The sequence below is a fragment of the Salmo salar genome, chromosome 26, assembly GCF_965601325.2.
Source record: "Salmo salar chromosome 26, fSalSal1, whole genome shotgun sequence".
NCBI lineage: Eukaryota > Metazoa > Chordata > Actinopteri > Salmoniformes > Salmonidae > Salmo > Salmo salar.
The window spans coordinates 38,960,788-38,980,610 of record NC_138316.1 but is presented as its reverse complement, the minus strand read 5'-3'; the positions used below and the strand labels follow the sequence as shown (position 1 = coordinate 38,980,610).

The following is a 19,823-nucleotide window of genomic DNA, read 5'->3' as shown; positions in this document are numbered from 1 at the left end:
GGTTTGAGTGAGAGGTCTGACTGGTGTCTAAGAGGCCTCACATCTCTACAAACTGTGGGTTTGAGTGAGAGGTCTGACTGGTGTCTAAGAGGCCTCACACCTCTCCAAACTGTGGGTTTGAGTGAGAGGTCTGACTGGTGTCTAAGAGGCCTCACACCTCTCCAAACTGTGGGTTTGAGTGAGAGGTCTGACTGGTGTCTCTAAGAGATCACACACCTCTCCAAACTGTGGGTTTGAGTGAGAGGTCTGACTGGTGTCTCTAAGAGGCCTCACACCTCTACAAAGTGTGCACAGTTCCGAAGTAATTCCAATAAATGTATCACTCAAAGAAAGAGCCTTCAAGCTGTGCAATTGAGGAAGTTACATAATAATAATAAAATAAAGGTTAAGTAAATACAAAAATATATATACTGCTCAAAAAAATAAAGGGAACACTTAAACAACACATCCTAGATCTGAATGAAAGAAATAATCTTATTAAATACTTTTTTCTTTACATAGTTGAATGTGCTGACAACAAAATCACACAAAAATAATCAATGGAAATCCAATTTATCAACCCATGGAGGTCTGGATTTGGAGTCACACTCAAAATTAAAGTGAAAACCACACTACAGGCTGATCCAACTTTGATGTAATGTCATTAAAACAAGTCAAAATGAGGCTCAGTAGTGTGTGTGGCCTCCACGTGCCTGTATGACCTCCCTACAACGCCTGGGCATGCTCCTGATGAGGTGGCGGATGGTCTCCTGAGGGATCTCCTCCCAGACCTGGACTAAAGCATCCGCCAACTCCTGGACAGTCTGTGGTGCAACGTGGCGTTGGTGGATGGAGCGAGACATGATGTCCCAGATGTGCTCAATTGGATTCAGGTCTGGGGAACGGGCGGGCCAGTCCATAGCATCAATGCCTTCCTCTTGCAGGAACTGCTGACACACTCCAGCCACATGAGGTCTAGCATTGTCTTGCATTAGGAGGAACCCAGGGCCAACCGCACCAGCATATGGTCTCACAAGGGGTCTGAGGATCTCATCTCGGTACCTAATGGCAGTCAGGCTACCTCTGGCGAGCACATGGAGGGCTGTGCGGCCCCCCAAAGAAATGCCACCCCACACCATGACTGACCCACCGCCAAACCGGTCATGCTGGAGGATGTTGCAGGCAGCAGAACGTTCTCCACGGCATCTCCAGACTCTGTCATGTCTGTTACATGCTCAGTGTGAACCTGCTTTCATCTGTGAAGAGCACAGGGCGCCAGTGGCGAATTTGCCAATCTTGGTGTTCTCTGGCAAATGCCAAACGTCCTGCACGGTGTTGGGCTGTAAGCACAACCCCCACCTGTGGACATCGGGCCCTCATACCACCCTCATGGAGTCTGTTTCTGACCGTTTGAGCAGACACATGCACATTTGTGGCCTGCTGGAGGTAATTTTGCAGGGCTCTGGCAGTGCTTCTCCTGCTCCTCCTTGCACAAAGGCGGAGGTAGCGGTCCTGCTGCTGGGTTGTTGCCCTCCTACGGCCTCCTCCACGTCTCCTGATGTACTGGCCTGTCTCCTGGTAGCGCCTCCATGCTCTGGACACTACGCTGACAGACACAGCAAACCTTCTTGCCACAGCTCGCATTGATGTGCCATCCTGGATGAGCTGCACTACCTGAGCCACTTGTGTGGGTTGTAGACTCCGTCTCATGCTACCACTAGAGTGAAAGCACCGCTAGCATTCAAAAGTGACCAAAACATCAGCCAGGAAGCATTGGAACTGAGAAGTGGTCTGTGGTCCCCACCTGCAGAACCACTCCTTTATTGGGGGTGTCTTGCTAATTGCCTATAATTTCCACCTGTTGTCTATTCCATTTGCACAACAGCATGTGAAATGTATTGTCAATCAGTGTTGCTTCCTAAGTGGACAGTTTGATTTCACAGAAGTGTGATTGACTTGGAGTTACATTGTGTTGTTTAAGTGTTCCCTTTATTTTTTTGAGCAGTGTATATATATTTTTTTTAAGTGAAGCAAGCACAGTGGTAGTTTTTTGTTTGGAACACAGCCCTGCATCCCCACCATTACACAATTACTGTCTAGGTCAAGTGGGCATGCTCATTCTATTGCCAACAAGACTAGCCAAGTTCTAAAATACGATTATATGGTGTTAGGATTTCACAAGGCACTTCAGAGAAAAACACACATTTTGATGAGCAAAGAACGGAGTCGTGAGGGCATTCAGGTGTGTGTTCCACTGCAGATTTTCTTCACAATAAAGCAAACATTCTGTTTAGAACAACCCAGGGTATGATGGCATGTCATCCTCGTAATTCTACATCAAACATAGAGATCATACATTTCCATACTGTGAATTTTGAAATGTGAAGTGCACATTTGGACTCCCGTGTGTGTGGTTTGCTTGTATTACAAGAAAGACTTATTTATTATAATCCTCGACGTCTCATCTTTCAGAACACATTGAGTGCTTTCGAGCATTGACCTCACCAATGTGCAAAAGTAACCCAATTGGCAGAAGTAATACAATTTAATGGCCAACTCAAATCTTTCCAGGTGCAGTTAGGATCATACCTCAGTTCAGCCAGCTCTGCCTGGTACCCGCTGACTTCTGTTTCAGTCTGCAGTTTGAAGGCCTGTGCCTGCTGCAAGGCGCTCTGCAGCTCATCCACCCTCTGTCTCGTCTCCTTCAATAGACAAAACAAACCACTAGAGACACAACAACAACGCACATTGAGGAGACTCATTTCAACACTTCACAAAAAAACTGCATTCCTGCGACACAACCAAATTGTCATGCTTGCACACACCAAAGCCATGACAGGTAGATTAGCTTTTTGACTGGTCCCCTGCATGCTGTCAGCAAGTTCACACACACAGCCTAAACCAAAACACAACCAAATGACAACTAAACAACAAGCTTTGAGTCACAACTGGTGACTTACCAGCCCATCTCTCCCAGTCTGAAGGGCCTGAATACCACTGCTTCTATGGCTATTTGACTCCCCTGTGTTCGCGATGTCTACTACCTCTGGACCTAATCCTTGCCTGGACTCGAATGCCTTCTTTGCCCCAGCCAGCTCCTCCATCAGCCGGTCTCGGTCATCTTGGAGGCTGGCCATGGACCTAGAGAAAGCCGATAGCTTACTGCTATATGTGTCGTTTTCCAGGGAAACCCGTTGGAACTGCCCTTCCTTCTCTGACAAGGCCACAGACAGCTCGTCTACCAGTGAAGTGAGCTGGGAGGGAGCATCTTTGCTCTCTAGAGCAGAGAGTTTCTGTACCAGTATGTGTCTCTCTTTGGCCAAGGTGGCCAGCTCCGAGGTCGTGTCGCCTAGATGTCTCTCCACCTTGGTCATGGCCCCCTGGGTCTCTCGGAGCTCCTTGTCGTATCGGTTCCGGAGGATCTTTAAGTCCTCGATGAGCTGGTCGCGGTCGTTCTGCAAGGAGGCCATGGCTTTACCCAGAGACTCGTTCTGAGACTTCAGGTCCGTGCTTTGGACTCTAGCATTGGACAGCAGCTGCTCAGTTTGCATCAGGTCCCTGGCCAGCTCAGCAACCCTCTGGTCAGCGGTCTCCTTCTCGTTTCTCATCAGTTCGACTTCTTGTTCAAAGGCATCGAGCTCGCTGTTGTACTTGTCCTCTGCCTCTCCCAGTTTCTCCTCAGTCTCGCGCTGCAAGAGCTGCAGGCTGCCTTTCCAGTCATCCGCTGCCACTTTCTGAGCAAACAGTTTTTGCTGGAGGTCGTTACATTCCGCAGCTTTGGCTGCCACGGCATGCTGCAAGTCGGCAATCACTTTGCCTTTATTCGTTTCTTGCATTCCCTTATTCAGGGCCAATATGTTAGCTTCCAGATCAGTGACCTGTGTTTGAAGTTTGGAATTCTCAGCTTTTAAGGCATCGCTTGCCTCTCCTTCCCTCTCGAGTTCCAGAAGGGTCTTCCGGTTCTGCTTTTCAGCTGTGGCTTTTTGATTTTCCAGGTTTTTGATGGCATCTTGCTGCTTCCTGAGCAACTCTTTCAACTGGCTGTCCTTCAAGGACAGGACCTGATTCAAGTCTTCTCTATATCTGATCAGCTGTGCCCTGAGCATGGCATTCTCAGAGTTCAGATCATCCATCTGATGAAGGAGAGTCCTAACCTCATGTTTAAGGCCCTTGGTTGCACTGAGGTCTCCTTCAGCCAACCCCTTGCCTTGCATTACAGTCTGATTCCTTTCCTCAGACATCCTATATTCTGACATCAAACGCTCTCTCTCTGTCTGCAAGGAGACCATGGAGTTCCTGAATGTTTCCATCTGAGCAGCCATTTTTTCCTTTTCCTGAATGGACTTGTCAACTTTCATTTGAAGGGATTTTACTTTGTTCTCCAGCCTTCTGAACTCCTTGTCAGCTTTCTCCCTTTCATAGTACAAGGCAGTTAGTCTGTCCTCGTAACCTTCAACCTGGGCACGGTGATTGGCTTGCAGCTGTTCTAGATACCCAGACATCTGTCCATCTCTGGAGGACAGCAGAGAGGAGATTTCTGCGTCTTTGTTCTGCAGGAGTGACTTCAGGTGCAGTGAAATGGCCTCCTGTTTCTCAAAATCAACCTGAAGCATGTCACTGTGAGACTGCGAGAGGAGTAGCTGGGACTCTGTGTCTAAAAGTGTATTTTCCAGCTGCTGAAGATCAAACTCCATTTTAGATGTGGAATCTACACTGCCAGTGAGATGTCTGTTGAGTGCACTCCTATCCTGTTCTAATCTCTCAACCTGCTCACTCAGTTCCTGCAACTGTTGATTCAGGAGCTCCACGGTTTCGTTAAGCTCTCTATTGCTGGCACCCATTATAAACAACTGCCTCTGCTGAGCTGTGGCAGCTACTGTGTAATCACCAAGTGTCCTTTCGAGCCTCGACTTGGTTACCTGCAGTTCAGTTATCTCCTTCTCTTTCACTCGAATGTCTTCAAGGAATCTCGTTATGACAAAGCCCTGTTCTAGAAGCTGGCTGTCCTTCTCATGCAAGGTATTTAGGAACATATCATTCCACTGTTTCACAGCATCGGTACCATGAGGACTAGAAGACAGAGCTGCTAACTTAGCCAAATTAGTGTCAGCCTCTCTCTTCAGAGTATTCATCTGTAAATCTTGAGAATCTATTTTCCTCTTCAATTCTAACACTACCTGACTCTCCTTCTCCTTGGAACCCAGAAGTTCCTCTATATGTTGCTGTAAAATTACCTCCCTCTCCATGAAAATACTCTTTTGCTGCTCAGCTACATGCTGTAGTGCTTTAGTTCTCTCCATGACCTGACATTCTGATTGATTGTTCTTTTCTGATACTACCTCAACCAATTGGTCTTTTTCAGAGCTAATGTTTGTCAAATCTTTCTTTGCCTCATTGAGAAGGTTCTTGTGTGTGGTAAGCTCAGCTTCAAGATGCCTCCTCCCTTCTTCTAGAGAAGATATCCTCTCTGTCATTTCTCTCAGCTCCTTCTCCACCTGTTCATGCGCTGACTCTGAAGACTTCAGAGACCTTTCTAGGTCTAAAATCAGCTCCTGGTATTTGATGGAGTCATGTTGCAAATGATTGATTTCATGATGCTTTTCTTTCAGCAGTTCCTGTAGCTCCTTCTTTATATTTCTGGAGCCCTCATTGCCTCTCTGGAACATTTTGAGTTTCTCCTCAAACTCCTTAACTAACTTCAGCTGCTGTTCCTCCTTCTCCTGGCAAACCTGAGTCGCCTTCTCTTTGCTCTCAGTCAATTGAGAGGAGAGCTGTGTGTTCTGGGCTTGGAGAACATTGACTGTCTCTGTCAGTTCATCAATTCTTTCAGAGTTTTTGAGGATCACCATCTCCAAATATTCATTCTCATTTTTTACTTTGTCTGAGATCTCTTGGACATTTTCAAGCTCCTCTTGCAATATAGACTTGTCGTCCTCCAAGATCCTGACCTTCTCATTTAGGCTGATGGCCTCTTGGCTGTGTCTGTTGATCATTTCTTGGAGCTCTGAGATTGCATCGTCTTTTTCTCCCAATTCCTTTTCATGCTTATTCTGCATTTGTTTAATTCTTTCAGAGAGAGTTTCTTTCTCCTTTTGCATTAATTTATTGATTTCCTGTTGGGAAGCAAGTTCTGTCTTCTGTGACTCAATCTGGGCAGTCAGTGAATTATTCAAAATGAGTGCATCATCTAGCTTAAGCTGCATGTTTTGCTCACATGCCTTTGATTCGGTGGGCCACTTTTCTAATGAACAGGTTGCTTCTTTGAGTGCCTCTGCCATACTGCCATTGTTGAGCTGTATCTCTGTTAGCTTCCTTCTGAGAGCTTCTGAGGACTCTACAAGGCTGTGGATCTCTGCTTCCAAGTGGTTGTTTTTAATAGTCAACTCTTCAACCGTGACTTTCTGCTTATCGTCAAACTCTAGCAAGTCTATTCTAATTTTTTTATTCTCCTCCTCCAGCTCTTCCATTTTCTGCTGCTTGGCCTGAGTAAACTTTCTCATCTTCTCTTTAATTTTCTCATTTTCATCCTCCATCTCCCCAACTTGCTTCTCCAGATTCTCCCTCTCAGATTCAGATTTGTTTGCTTTAAAGAGCGCTTCTTGTCTCTCTCTTCTTGCCCCCTCCAATAGTTGTCTCATCTTGTCCATTTCGCTACTGACATTCTCGTACGCTTGTAAAAGTGACTCATACTCCTGTTTCAGCTCTGTGTGCTTAGATTTCCACTCCGACAACTCATCCGTCTGCGAGTCTTTCAGGGACTCAAGCTGACACGAAAATGCCTGTTTCTGTTGGGTGATATTTTCTATGGTGAGTTTGAGGCTTTCACAGGCTGCAGATAAATTGTGATTATCATTGAGGATGCGATCAACCTCAGCAATGAGCTTCTCTTTCTCCTTGCTTAGGGATGATACAGAACTCTCCAGATCCTCTTTTTGTTGTTTCAACTTGGCAACAGACATTACCAGTACAGTGGATGATGCCCCAATTTCTTCATTTTTAGATGAGAGTATACGCATTTGTTCCTTCAGAGAGCTATTATCTTTCAAGATTTCTTTCCTGGAAACTAAGGCTGCTTGAAGCTTCCTGGTGAGAAGTGCTGTTTTGCTTTGGTTGCCCTGATCCTTTGTTTTGCTGGCATCTTCTTGAGACCTCTGCTGAAGCTCATCAACTTCAGTCCTCATCTTTTCCATGGCAACTTCGTGAAGGTGAATCTGCCGCTGCAGTTGCTGTTCCAAGGCAGCAATAAGCTCTTCCTTTTCTGTGGCCAGAGCCTGAGAAATCACCAGGGCATCATCTCTTTCCTTGAGACTCATCTCATGTTCTTCAGGGGATATCTTAAGATACTGGACCTCCTTCTCAATTACCCCAGTCTGTTCAGAGGATGTATCCTGCAAACCAGGTATCTTTTGAAGAAGCTCTTCATAAACTTTCCCAGCTTCCTTTAGCTGAGCATCCAGCATGGCAACTTCACAGTTTAATTGTTCTATGACCATGAAGGCGCTTTCTTTTTCCTGCTGTAGTGATTCCATGTGCAGCTTATGACTTTCCATTTCAGCCTGGGACTCTGCAGAATGGGACTGTGCTTTTTCAAGCTCCACTTTCAGCTGTTCCTTTTCTTCACCGAGTTGCTGTTGAGTTTCAGCCAAAGTGTTTTGGAGGATGTGAAGTTCAGACGATTGCTGGGCGATGGTAGTGAGTGCATTCTCCAGCTCTCCTTTCATTCGATCCCTGTCCTCTATTAGTTCTTTGCTTTCACTTATACATTTCTGCGACTGGGATTCTTTCTCACCAACAAGTGCTTCTAAGGTGTGTTTTAGCTCCTCCACTGTGGCTTGTAATGCGCCCAACTGGTTCTGCAGCACCAGGTGGTCATCTACCATAGTTTGTTTTTCCTGCTCGGCCATCTCCACTGCTTGTTGCTGTCTTGCGAGCTCTTCCATCTTCTCCTTTATCTCTGCATGGGCTTTTTCAAGTTGACTTTCTGTGCAGCTCATTCTCTCAGATAATGCTTTGGACTTCTGTTCCAGTGCTATGAGAACCTTGTCCTTATTTGCCAACTCAGAGGACATGCTTTCCAGTTTGAAGTGAAGGGTTTCTAACTCTGCTTGATATGATGAGGAGGCATGGACTTGACTCTCCCTCTCCGATAGGGACATGTTGAGGTCTTGAAGCGTTTTATCCCGATCCTGTACAAGCAGTCTTAGGGTCTCCAATTCACCTAGCTGAGAGACTGAGGCCTGACAGATTTCTTCGAATTTCTTGACCTTCTGGTCGTAACTTAACTGGACAGCATTAAGGTCATTGGTCTGCTGACAGTGTTGTTCCAGGAGTGCTTTATAATCATCTTTTAATTCTGAAAGCTCTTGGATGTACTTTTTCTCACTTTCTTGAGACTTCTTTATAGTCTCTTTTCGTGCCAGTAAAGCAGCTTGAGCCTTTTTCTGCATCATTGCCTTTTCTTGCTTCACCTTTGTCAACTCGTTTTCAATGTCAACAGCTGTAGCACTGGAGCTTGACAAGTCCTCCTTCAAACTCTCCTCGCTCTTTTTCATATCATCTTGAAGCTTCTCTAACTTCAGCATCATACCACTTCTCTCCTGTTCAAAAGCCTCCTCTTTCTCAGAGATGTTGGAATTAAGTTGATCAATGATGATGCTCTTTTCATTGAGATTATGCAGTGCTGTTGTCAAACTTGCTTCTTGTTCATCTAGTTTCGCTTGCAAAGTTTGCATATTTATTTCAAAAGTTTCTACAAGACTGTCTCGCACTGTTAAGACCTTGGCCAGTTCTAGGAATTCACACTCTTTTTGATGTACTTGCCGTTTAATATCTGCAACAATGTCTTCATGCTCTTTTGTAGTAGCTTGAGCTTGTAAAGTGAGTTCTTGCAACCGATCCTGTAAGCCTGAAATCTCAATTCCTTTATTCACATTCTGCTCTATTTGATGTTCATGCTCCTCTAGCTTCTTCAAAAGTTCTTTCCTGACAACCAGGGCAGCTTGGAGCTTCTTTTTCATTACCTCTTTTTCTTTGGTTAACTTAGTGAGCTGAGTGTTGAGATTATCCCTTTCTTTAACCAAATCTCCATTCTCCAAATCCTTGGTCTCAAGTTCACTTTGAGAGCGTGACAGATGAGCTTTGCTCTCTTCTAGTTGCAAGGACATATGTTCAAGCTGTTTCATAGAGCTACTTTGTGCGTTTTCCAAGCTTTCCAGCTGTGAGAGGAAATTACTATTTTCCTCTGTGTATTTCATCCTTTCGTTTGAGGCGGATTCAATTACCTGTGCTACTGAAGCATCTTTCTCCCTCAACTGTTGACTGAGACCTGCTAGCAATTCCTTCTGGTGACTTATTTGGATGGTCATGCAGCTGACCTGCTCATCTTTCGTTTGGATGTCACTAAGTAGAGCTGTCTGTTTAATACCTGCCTCTCTCAGATTCTCAGTCTCAGTTTGGAGCTGTGCATGAAGGTGCTGGATCTTTTCTTGCAATAAAACATTCTGTTGATTCTCACCGTGATAGCCCATTTCTTTATCATTAAGGGTACACTCTGTCCGTTTCAACAATTCTGAAACTTTATTTAATTCACCCCTCAAAGAATCTACCTCACACTGATGTCTTTCTCTCAACTGTTTGAGCATAGTCTGTAGGGAGACCTTTTCCTCCTCTAAAGCAACTAATCTATCAGACATGGTTAGTGACAATACAGACAAATCTTTGTCAGCACACTCTTTGCTGACCTCCAATTGTCTTAACTCACTTTCCATATCTTGAAGAGCCTGACTCAATTCAATATTATGTTTGTCTTTTTCCTGAACAGATACTAAGATGTTTTCAATCTGAACTCTGGATGTGGATGCCTCTACCTCTTTCGCTTTAAGCAGATCTGAACCCTGTCTAATTGCTGTTGCTGCCTCTGCCAACTTTTCATGCAAACTATCTAGGTCTTGTTTCAATGCTTGAACTTTAAAATCTTTAGACTTAATTTCATTTTCAACACTTTTCAACTGCTCCGCAATGAGATTTTTATCCTGCGTCTCTCTATCCAGGACCGATAGCCACTCCTTCTCAGAGTCCTGAAGAGTTTGCCCTATCTTTTGAATGTCTGATTTCAATCCGGTGATTTCTTCATCTTTGACACTAACCTCAACCTGTAGTCTTTCCTTCTCAGCCCCCATTTTCTCCATGACTTCATTCATGCTGCTGGATTGCTGCTGCTTTTGGAGATGCAACTGCTCCTGCATTGTTTGTATCTGGCTGCTGTACCTCTTGCCATGTTCATCTCTCTCAATTATGAGTTTCTGAACTTCTTGCTGCAGATGTTCTTTTTCACTGATTGCTGCATCCAGCCGCTGTTGATTTTCTTGCTTTGACAGTGCGATCTCCTCTCTTAGCTTCTTATTTTGCTCTTCTAGTTTCTGCATTTCTGACACTACGTGCTCTGCCTGTTTCACCTGGGCTGTGTACTGACTGTTAATGGCATGAAGAGACATCTCTCTCTGCTCAAGGTTTTCTGTCAGTGCATTTACCTGAGCAGCCACATGCAAATACTGAGATTTTAGTCTCTCAATTTCGACAGTGAATGTTGAGGTGCTCCTTTGATGGGTAGCAAGGGCATCTTCCTTTTGTTTTGAAAGGTCAACATTCAGTGTTTGGATTTGCCAAAGGTCTTGACGTAGCAAGGAAGACTCATTCCTCAGCACCTCTATGGTGTTTTCTGCTGCCTGAACTGCGCCGTTGCTGTCACTGAGGGCCTTGTTAAGACTGGACATCTCCTCGGCCCTTTGAGAAAGCATCGTCCGAGCTTCCTGGAGCTCCTCTAAATGAGCAGCATACTTCTCCTGAAGATTTACAAAGGCACTTTGGTTCTCCTCTGCTGACTGGCTGAGGCTTGCAGACTTAGTGGAGAGTTCCTGAATCTGACCCTGCAGTTGTGACACCAACTCTGTGCTCTCCATGAACTGGGTTTTGAAGAGGGCTGCTTCATCTGCCCTTCTCTGCAGCTCCTGAAGGGCCTTTGACTGGTCCATAACGGCAGTCCCTCTTTCCTCTAAGGCTTGTTGAAGTCGTGCCACTTCAGAGGACTGGGCACTGAGGCTACTATTGAGCTTTGAAACAGACTCTTGGAGGTGTGAAAGCTGCTCTTTTAAGCTCTCACATTCTGCATCTTTGGTATTGAGCTTTAAAACAGACTCTTGGAGGTGCGAAAGCTGCTCTTTTAAGCTCTCACATTCTGTATCTTTGGTTTTGAGTTTTGAATTTAGGCTTTCGCTAACAGCTGAGGAGGTGCTCTGGGCCTCAAGGATGAACTTGACTTTCTCTTTCAGGGTCTCTTTTAACAGGGATGACTCAGAGGTCAGGCTGTCAACTTGACCTCTGAGCTGTGTGGTGGAATCCTCCAGCTCTGAAACATATGTCCTTAAACTCACATAATCATCAACTTTCTGCTTAAGCTGTGCCTCTTGTTCTTCAAGCCTCCCACTGAGCTGGTTACTCTGTTCCACCGCATTACGCAGATCACCCTGAAGCTGTTTCATTGTTTCCGCATTTGAATTCAGCTGGGTTTTGAAATCCTCAGATTCTAAGGTGAACTTCTCTCTGAGCAGACTCAGCCGTTTCTCCGCCTCATGCAGCGAAACATCTTTGTCTTGAAGGCTTTTCTGAAGACTCTGAGCTTGTGTCTGCAGCTCAGTTATGGCCTGGCTCATCTGACCCTCACCCTCTACTGACTTAGCTTGTAACTGCTTAATAAACATCTCCTGCTGATTTAGGGACTCACCTCTCTGCTGCAAATTCAAACCTAAGCTATCCCTGTCCGAGCAGGCTGCTGTCAGTTGCTTTGTTAAATTAGACACATAACTGTCCCTGTTAGAGATCTCTGCCTTGAGAACTGAAATCTCCTCAAGTTTCTTGGATGCCTCTGTGACAGAGTTTTTGAGTTCGGTTTTTAGTCTGACATTCTGTTCATTCAATGCTTGGATGTTGTCCCTAAGATCTAATATCTCAGTTTGCCTCTGTTCCATCTCTTCCCTTAGCTTGTTGTTTTCTGCTTCATGGTTCTCCAGAGTGGTTTTCAGCTCTGTATTTTCAGACTCCAACTTCGCACTGCTCTCGTTTATGACACCAAGCTGACTGCTTAGTGACTTCAATGACTCGTTCCTCTGGTTCAGCTCGTCTTTGTGGTTTTCACAGTCCTGTGTCATTTGTCTGAAGGTCTCTTCTTTTTCTTCCAAACGCTGAGTCAGTTGTGAGCATTGCCCTTCAAGTGATTTAGTCTCGCCCTGCAGTTGATTAAGTTTACTCTGTAAAGAGCTCCACTCCTCTGCTTTCTGCTGCAACAGGGTGTCTTTCTCTGTGAGCCCAGATTTCAGTGCAGTCCCCTGCTCCTGTAATAGAGCCAATGTCTCCTGGAGTTGCGACAACTCTCTCTGCTGGGCCTCTAATTGTGAGTTTTGATTTCTGATAGTCTTCTCTTTTTCGGTCATGTTGTTGTTCAGTTGATCAAGTTGGGTGATCAAGCTGTCAACTTGGTCTTGTGAATGTTCAAGTGCCTCTTCACTCCCTCTAAGCAATTTGGTGAGATTAGTACATTTATTTGTTTTGTCCACCAAACTCTCTGAAATGGTCTGTTTGTTTTGCTCTAGGACCTTGTTTAGTTCCTCTACTGCTACACTGAGCTCCTTTTTGTCTTTCAGTAGCCCGTCAATAATTTTGCAGTTTTCTGAATGTTGCATTTCAAAATTGGAAAGTTTATCTAGAAGTAAGTTCTTCTCCTTGGTTAATTCAGAAATGGACTCCGACTGTACAGCTAATTCCTGTTGCACTATCTGCTTCTCCTCTGTCAGACTGTTCAGTTGTGAGCACAGGTTTGTGTTCTGCTCAAGAGTCACATTTACCCTTATATCAAGCTCAGATGCAACCTGCATTTGCTGGGCAAGTTCCTTATCTCTGATCTCATAAGCAGCTCGGAGTTGTTGGTTTTGCTCACTCAGTGCCTGGATGTGACTGTGGAGGCCAACCACCTCAGCTTGCCTCTGTTCCATCTCATGCCTCAGCTTGTTGTTTTCTGCTTCATGGTTCTCCAGAGTGGTTTTCAGCTCTGTATTTTCAGACTCCAACTTCACACTGCTCTCGTTCATGACACCAAGCTGACTGCTTAGTGACTTCAATGACTCGTTCCTCTGGTTCAGCTCGTCTTTGTGGTTTTCACAGTCCTGTGTCATTTGTCTGAAGGTCTCTTCTTTTTCTTCCAGACGCTGAGTCAGTTGTGAGCATTGCCCTTCAAGTGATTTAGTCTCACCCTGTAACTTAGATAGAAGCTTTTTCTGCTGCCCAAGTTTATTCTGTAAAGAGCTACACTCATCTGATTTCTGCTGCAATACGGTGTCTTTCTCCGTGAGCCCAGTTTTCAGGGCAGTTACCTGCTCCTGCAGTAAATACATTGTTTCCTGGAGTTGCGACAGCTGGCTCTGCTGTGCCTCTACTTGTGAGTTTTGATCAGTGACAGACTTCTCTTTTTCAGCAATGTTGTGATGGAACTGCTCCACCTGAGTGTTCAAACTGTCAATTTGCACCTGTAAACGTGCAACTGTCTCCTCCTTTTCCCTGAGTGTTTTAGTTAGAAGACTACATTCATTTGTTTTCTCAAATAGACTATCGGAAATTGACTGTATATTTTGCTCCAGGGCCTTGTTCAGTTCATTGGCTCTAACACTCAGCTCCTCCTTGTCTTTCAGAAGCCCTTCAATGACTTTGCTGTTTTCTGAATGCTGTGTTTCGAAGTTGGAGACTTTGCTTCTCAGAGAATCCCTTTCATCTGTCATCTCTGAAATGGATTTCTGCTTTCCAGCTACATCCTGTTGCAATCTCTGATTCTCCTCTCTGAGGCCATTTGCTTGAGAGTTCAAACTGCTGTTAAGTTCAAGAGCTGCCGTAGATTCTTTATTAAGCTCATCTACAAGCTGCTTTTGAGACTTAAGTTCATCTGCCTTCTCCTTCAGGTCAGCTTGCAGTTGTTGTTTTTCAGTCTTCAAGTTTTTCAAGAGCTTCTTCATATTTGAGATATTTTCCAATTTAACCTGCAGGTCTTTCGTCAACTTCTCCTTTTCAGAATCTCTGACTTGCAGTTCTGTGTTAAATTTCTGTTGCTCTACTTCGGCCTCTTCCTGGATGGCCCTGAGTTTTTCCTCAAGAGAGGATATTGTCTCCAGTTTTTCTTGCACCTCTTTTTTCAACTGTACCTGACACTCTGTCTGCTTCTCTAGCTGGTTGGACAGGGTCTTAAGGTCATCGTTGTGTTTGGACACCTCTGCGCGAAGCTTGTTCCGTTCCTCCTCGACTGATTTGAGTTCTTTCTCATACGTCTGCTCCTTGTCCTGAAGCTGGTCTTTCAGTGTCTTGCTGGATGTACTTGCTTCCCTCAACTGAGAGATGAGACCCTCGGACTCCTGTAGTTTCTGGGAAGCAACAGTCACATTCTCCTTCAGTGAAGAGATCTGAGTTTCGCACTCCAAGAGATGATTACGATGGCCCACATTGTGCTGCTGGATCTCCCCTCGAAGTTCCAGGATGGTCCGCTTGTCCTCTTCCACTTGCTTCCTCAGCTCCTCCACCTCTACTGTCCTCGACTCCTTCTCCTCTTTGGCTTTGCTCAGCTCAGTCTCTGCATCCTTCAGCTGTTCCACCAGCTCTGCCGTCCTGGTGTTCAGAGCCTGCTGGTCTGAGTTCTGAGAGTCTCTGATGATCTGTGCCTCACGCTCCGATTTGGTGAGGGCGGTCTCGATGCGAACCAGGTCCTCGTCCTTGTGCTTGATCTCCTGCTTCAGCCCCATGATCTGTTCAGCGTACTCCGCCATGTTGCCCGAGAGGGCTAAGATCTCCTTGTCCTTGTCTGAGAGGACGTCTCTGAGGTTATCAATCTCCCGTTCACAGCTTTGAAGGTTGTGGATCAGCTGAGACCTTTCTTCCAGATGGGTGGTGTTCAACTTGTCCAGTTCATCGTTTGTCTGATCCAGGTCATTTTTAAGAGTCTTTATTGTGGCCTCTTGTTTCTGTGTCTACGGGTTTGGGAAAAAATACAAATATGTTACTGGAGGCAGAAATCTCCTAAAGTACTGTCAATATCATTGCAATTTAATGAGTGTGAAGGTAATAGTTCGCCTAAACTATTAAATCTGAGATAAACATGTCTTCTGGTTTCTTATATGCAAAAACTGTAACCTGAATTCCAATTAATATTTATATTTCATCACAGTAATTAAGCCATGGTAGTCATATCCCGAAACCTTACCTTCTCTTTAAGCACACTCAGCTTATGTGTGAGATCTGCAACCGCTGTCTTCAGTTCTGAACACTGTTTTTCAAAGGTACTGCATTTTGTGGAGACTTCAGTGAGCTGAAAGAAGAAAAGAAGGTGTCATGACTTACTATAAAACAGATTTGACTATTAATTGATCGCCAAAACAGGCTACTGTACTTACATTGTTCTCAGATTGAAGCAGCTTGTCGGAGACCTCTTTGTGCTGCGCCTCCTTTTCCTTTAAAGAATCTCGGAGGCTGTCGATGAGCTCCAGTTTCTCAGAGGTCTTGACTAATGTGTTCTCCTTCTCTATAAGAGAGGTTTCGAGACACTCTTGGGTGTCGCTCAGTCTAAAAGGCATCAAAGAGAAAGGAGATGTTTTAGAGGTTACAAATGAGGACATGGTGATAATCTTACATTCTCCAATGCAAAATAGCACAAACACATGATCATCATCAGTGCACAACTTTACACATGCTTGATTGTATTTGTTTATTTATAACTTGCGTATGACTGCAGTTAGATGCATGGAGCCAAACTATTCAGTACAAAAACCTTACATTCCTTTTACTCTTAAATGAGTAACTGGCACTAAATACAAATTTGGGAAATGAACCGGTTTACTATTTATGTGTGTGACCCGTGACCTTTTTTGGTTTAGCACTTTGATTGAGGATGAATTGTGTGGGCTTACCCTTTGAGCTGCTCGTTGAGGCTGGTGACCAGGAGATGGTGTTTCTCTGCATCCCTGCTCTGCTGGCTCCGAAGGCTGACCAGTTGACCCTGTAGTCTCTCTGACTCGTTCTGTGGGGAGGGGGAGGAGAGGGAAGGTTTAACATGGTTTGGAGAAAAGCTCAGAGTAAAGCCAGTAGGAAGCTCACTCCATCTCACTGCACACATATTGACCCAAAATACTACTCCCTTTCTTCTATGTACAGTGTTAGGTTTAGTCCATACAACACAGCATAAAAGGAACACATTTCAGCTTTCAGGACATTTTCACTTAGTATCATTTCTATGATCTATTTTGCCTTTCTTAGGGTAAAAAAATGCTTTGAACTTGGCCGGATTAGAATTGTCATATACTTTTGTATGCTCCTTATATGATGGTTGAACAATTAACCAACCAAGTGAGTTTGTTCTCCACACCGAGTGAATTTGTGGGCAAAATATGCTCAACATAGCACTCGCTTATTAGAAGACTGCTCGCAAGCCGTGAACACAGAACAGTGGGTTTCCAAAACAAACAAGCCAAAGGATTAGCCTTCACCGCCGGAGGTGCTCTCTCTAGCGCACACAAACACTAACACACCTGGGAAACCCAAAATGGCCGCCTTTCTTCATCTACATCAAACGTCACCTGTGTTAGAGGAGTTTGTTACAAAATCCTAGTCCTCGGGAGGAAACATGCAATGAACTGAATAGTACAAATTAATTCAGTAAAAAGTCAATCCAAAAGCAAAGGCAAAACAAACTCCCAAACACAAAGGAGAACATATAAGATGCAACATGTTGATAATAGGAGCAGCTGACAAAGTTACAATATACTGGGTTAGATTTCCACTACCTCAGGAACTGGCACAGGTAAGTAAGCCGTGAACAAAATCAGTTGTGTGCTTCTTTTTATTAACAGACCAGGAGGTATAGGAGGGTATAAGCGGGTAATCTATGGTGAGTGGTATGGAAGTGTGAGAGGGGAGTAAGAAAGGTCCCTTAAGTCAGTGGTTCCTAAATTGTGGGGTTCCTAAACTGTGGGCCCCCCCCCCAAAAAATGTGATATTATTTTTAGGGAACTCAGTCCGGCTTTCAACTTACTCTTGAAAGTTGTAATTATAGAATGGACAAGGGGAAATTTCGAATTGGGTAGTAAATTATCAGTATTCCTCTTGTCATGTCGGTCATTGTACACCTTAGAGATCTATTTATAACTTGTCAGAAATGTCCAGATCAAACATCAAATGTCAGCTAATGTTTTTTAGCTAGGTTTTTTAGCACAGATTTTGTAGTAACGTTTGAGTCACTCAAATATTAAATTAATACATATTAGACATGGCAGGATGTATATAATTGCAAGAAAATTTGCATTAAAACTGCAACATTTTCTCTACAACCCATAACAAAATGTGTAGAATTCCAGGAAATAAGCTTTAAACCTGCAAAATGTGTGAACAGTTTGTGTCATGAACAGTGCTTGTGCCCATAGAAACAGACGTGGGGCATGGGATGTTCCCCAATGCTAGAAGAGGGGCCTGAGTGAAAAGGTTTAGGAACCCCTGCTTTAAGTGTCTTTATGGAGGCTATCTTGGTACAGTGTGGCATTCTGCAAGGAGCATGTGGGTCTGATAGCTCTACAAGGTGTGAGATATGAGGTTCCAACCAGGTCTGTGAGACGTGAGAGTTTACCTGTAGGGACTCGATGCGAGCCTGCAGCTGCAGCCGGTCCTCAAGGTCCTGACAGCGGTCCTCCAGTCCTAGGATCTGTTCCTGCAGCTGGTTCCTCTCCAGCTCCAACTCCTCCACTACCGACCGCAGGCCACCTGCAAGGGCAGTCGCATAGACAAGAAAGAGACAATCAGTGGTTGAGAAATCTGGTAGTTATCTATCATCATCAACAATAATTTGCGAAAATGGATGCAAATTGTAATCATAGAATCAGCACTTTATACAGTACAACTGAAACGTTTCCATGCAAACATATTGTTGTGATGGATTACAAAGTTTATGATAGTTGGCCTGCTACTTGCCCCATGCAAGGTCACTGGTTTTTGTACATTTATTTATATATTTTTGTCCCATTAAAAACCATGAACCTTTCAACACAGTGAATGTGTCAAACACAAGGAGAGATGAGAGGAAAAAGAAGAACAGACAGGGCATGCAAAACAGCATAAAAGCCAAACACTTACCACAGACAGGGGAAACTCTCCACCTAAATTCATATGAACTGACAAGAGTTCAATGCATTCGACATGGACTAACATCGTTGCGAGCCAAATACAAGCCAGTTCAACCAGCATGCACATGTTCAAATAATAACCACCTCAACTTGTGATGAGATGACACAAAACCCCACAGATGAGTCAACTCTGGGGTTGAATGTGTTTGACTGGAGGGAGAAAAAACACCCACATGTAAAACCCCAAAAACGGCGGAGTGTTAGGCCTACGTTGACAAAATGACAAAACAACCCAAATGACTAAAACATCTCAAGCTCCCAAAATGGTGGTGGGTGGGTGACAAATACACAAAAAGCGACAACGTGCATGCTAGCGTAAACTGTCTAGTGGGTCTCACACCTGTGTTGGGGGAAGTGTACTCAGGCCACCAACCTCCCATGTTCTCCCCCTCCTCCTCCATCGGGGTGGTGCTCTCAGATACGCCACTGTGTGGGTCCTGGTGGAACGCCTGCTTGCCATCAAACTCAAAGTCCTCCTGCGTGGGGGTGGGGTGACAATACTCATTTTAGTCTAGTGACTGAAGTACATTTTGTCTGGGATGTTACAGAGGATAGCGTACAAATCTAACGTCAGACAGAACTACAGTAACATTTAATCTCCCTTGTTATACTGATCATCTACAGGCATCCTTGCTGGCCGTGACCATGTGACCACACTCTGAGGGTGTCTCAGGGAGAGTTGGGATATGCAGAAATTCACACGTGTATTAATACACTTGTACTAGAAATAGGACAAATATTAGCACACACCAATTTATTATTATTGCTGCCTTATTCCTTCCCAGCTCTGAACTCACCCCCCCCTTTACCAAATCACTCACCCATCTTGCCACCTCCCCTCCATCATTCATTCTCCCCCTCTCCCTTTTACTCCGTACCTGCAGGCTGTGTTGGTGGGCGGTGCCTCCCATTTTCTTGCCGCTCCTATGTGGCCCTGTGAGACCCCGGGCCTGCACCAGCTCCTCCTCCAACTCCTGCTGCCGGCTGGCCAGCGCTGGATCGGAGCAGCCGGGAAAGAACCAGTCATCCTCAATCAGTTTTGTGCCACAGGGAAGGGGAGGGAGCGATGAGGAGGGTGTTTTGGGGTTACAGAGTTGAACCCCATTACAGGAGGGGGGTAGAGAGATGGAGGTAGAGAGATGGAGAGAGCGAGATGGAGAGAGCGAGATGGAGAGAGAGAGATGGAGAGAGCGAGATGGAGAGAGCGAGATGGAGAGAGAGAGATGGAGAGAGAGAGATGGAGAGAGCGAGATGAAGAGAGCGAGATGGAGAGAGCGAGATGGAGAGAGCGAGATGGAGAGAGCGAGATGGAGAGAGCGAGATGGAGAGAGCGAGATGGAGAGAGCGAGATGGAGAGAGCGAGATGGAGAGAGCGAGATGGAGAGAGCGAGATGGAGAGAGAGAGATGGAGAGAGAGAGATGGAGAGAGCGAGATGGAGAGAGAGAGATGGAGAGAGAGAGATGGAGAGAGAGAGATGGAGAGAGCGAGATGGAGAGAGCGAGATGGAGAGAGCGAGATGGAGAGAGCGAGATGGAGAGAGCGAGATGGAGAGAGCGAGATGGAGAGAGCGAGATGGAGGTAGAGAGATG

At 45.0% G+C, this 19,823-nt stretch overlaps 1 protein-coding gene across 5 annotated transcripts in view; it reads right to left on the bottom strand.

The window, feature by feature from the left end:
• LOC106562741 (uncharacterized) overlaps nucleotides 1-19,823 on the bottom strand; it is a 52,752-nt gene that overhangs the window by 11,899 nt on the left and 21,030 nt on the right. For 2 of the 5 annotated variants that reach the window (XM_045708486.2, XM_045708487.2), the window contains exons 15-22: nucleotides 19,112-19,227; nucleotides 18,574-18,709; nucleotides 17,681-17,814; nucleotides 15,972-16,081; nucleotides 15,459-15,627; nucleotides 15,269-15,373; nucleotides 10,125-15,035; nucleotides 2,569-2,681 (exon numbers count right to left, since the gene is read on the bottom strand). In XM_045708486.2, the coding sequence (XP_045564442.2) occupies nucleotides 2,569-2,681; nucleotides 10,125-15,035; nucleotides 15,269-15,373; nucleotides 15,459-15,627; nucleotides 15,972-16,081; nucleotides 17,681-17,814; nucleotides 18,574-18,709; nucleotides 19,112-19,227 (5,794 nt within the window). Of the gene's footprint in view, nucleotides 1-2,568; nucleotides 2,682-2,939; nucleotides 10,030-10,124; nucleotides 15,036-15,268; nucleotides 15,374-15,458; nucleotides 15,628-15,971; nucleotides 16,082-17,680; nucleotides 17,815-18,573; nucleotides 18,710-19,111; nucleotides 19,228-19,823 lie in introns of those variants that run through there. The other 3 variants (XM_045708489.2, XM_045708490.2, XM_045708491.2) reach the window with 3 other exon arrangements.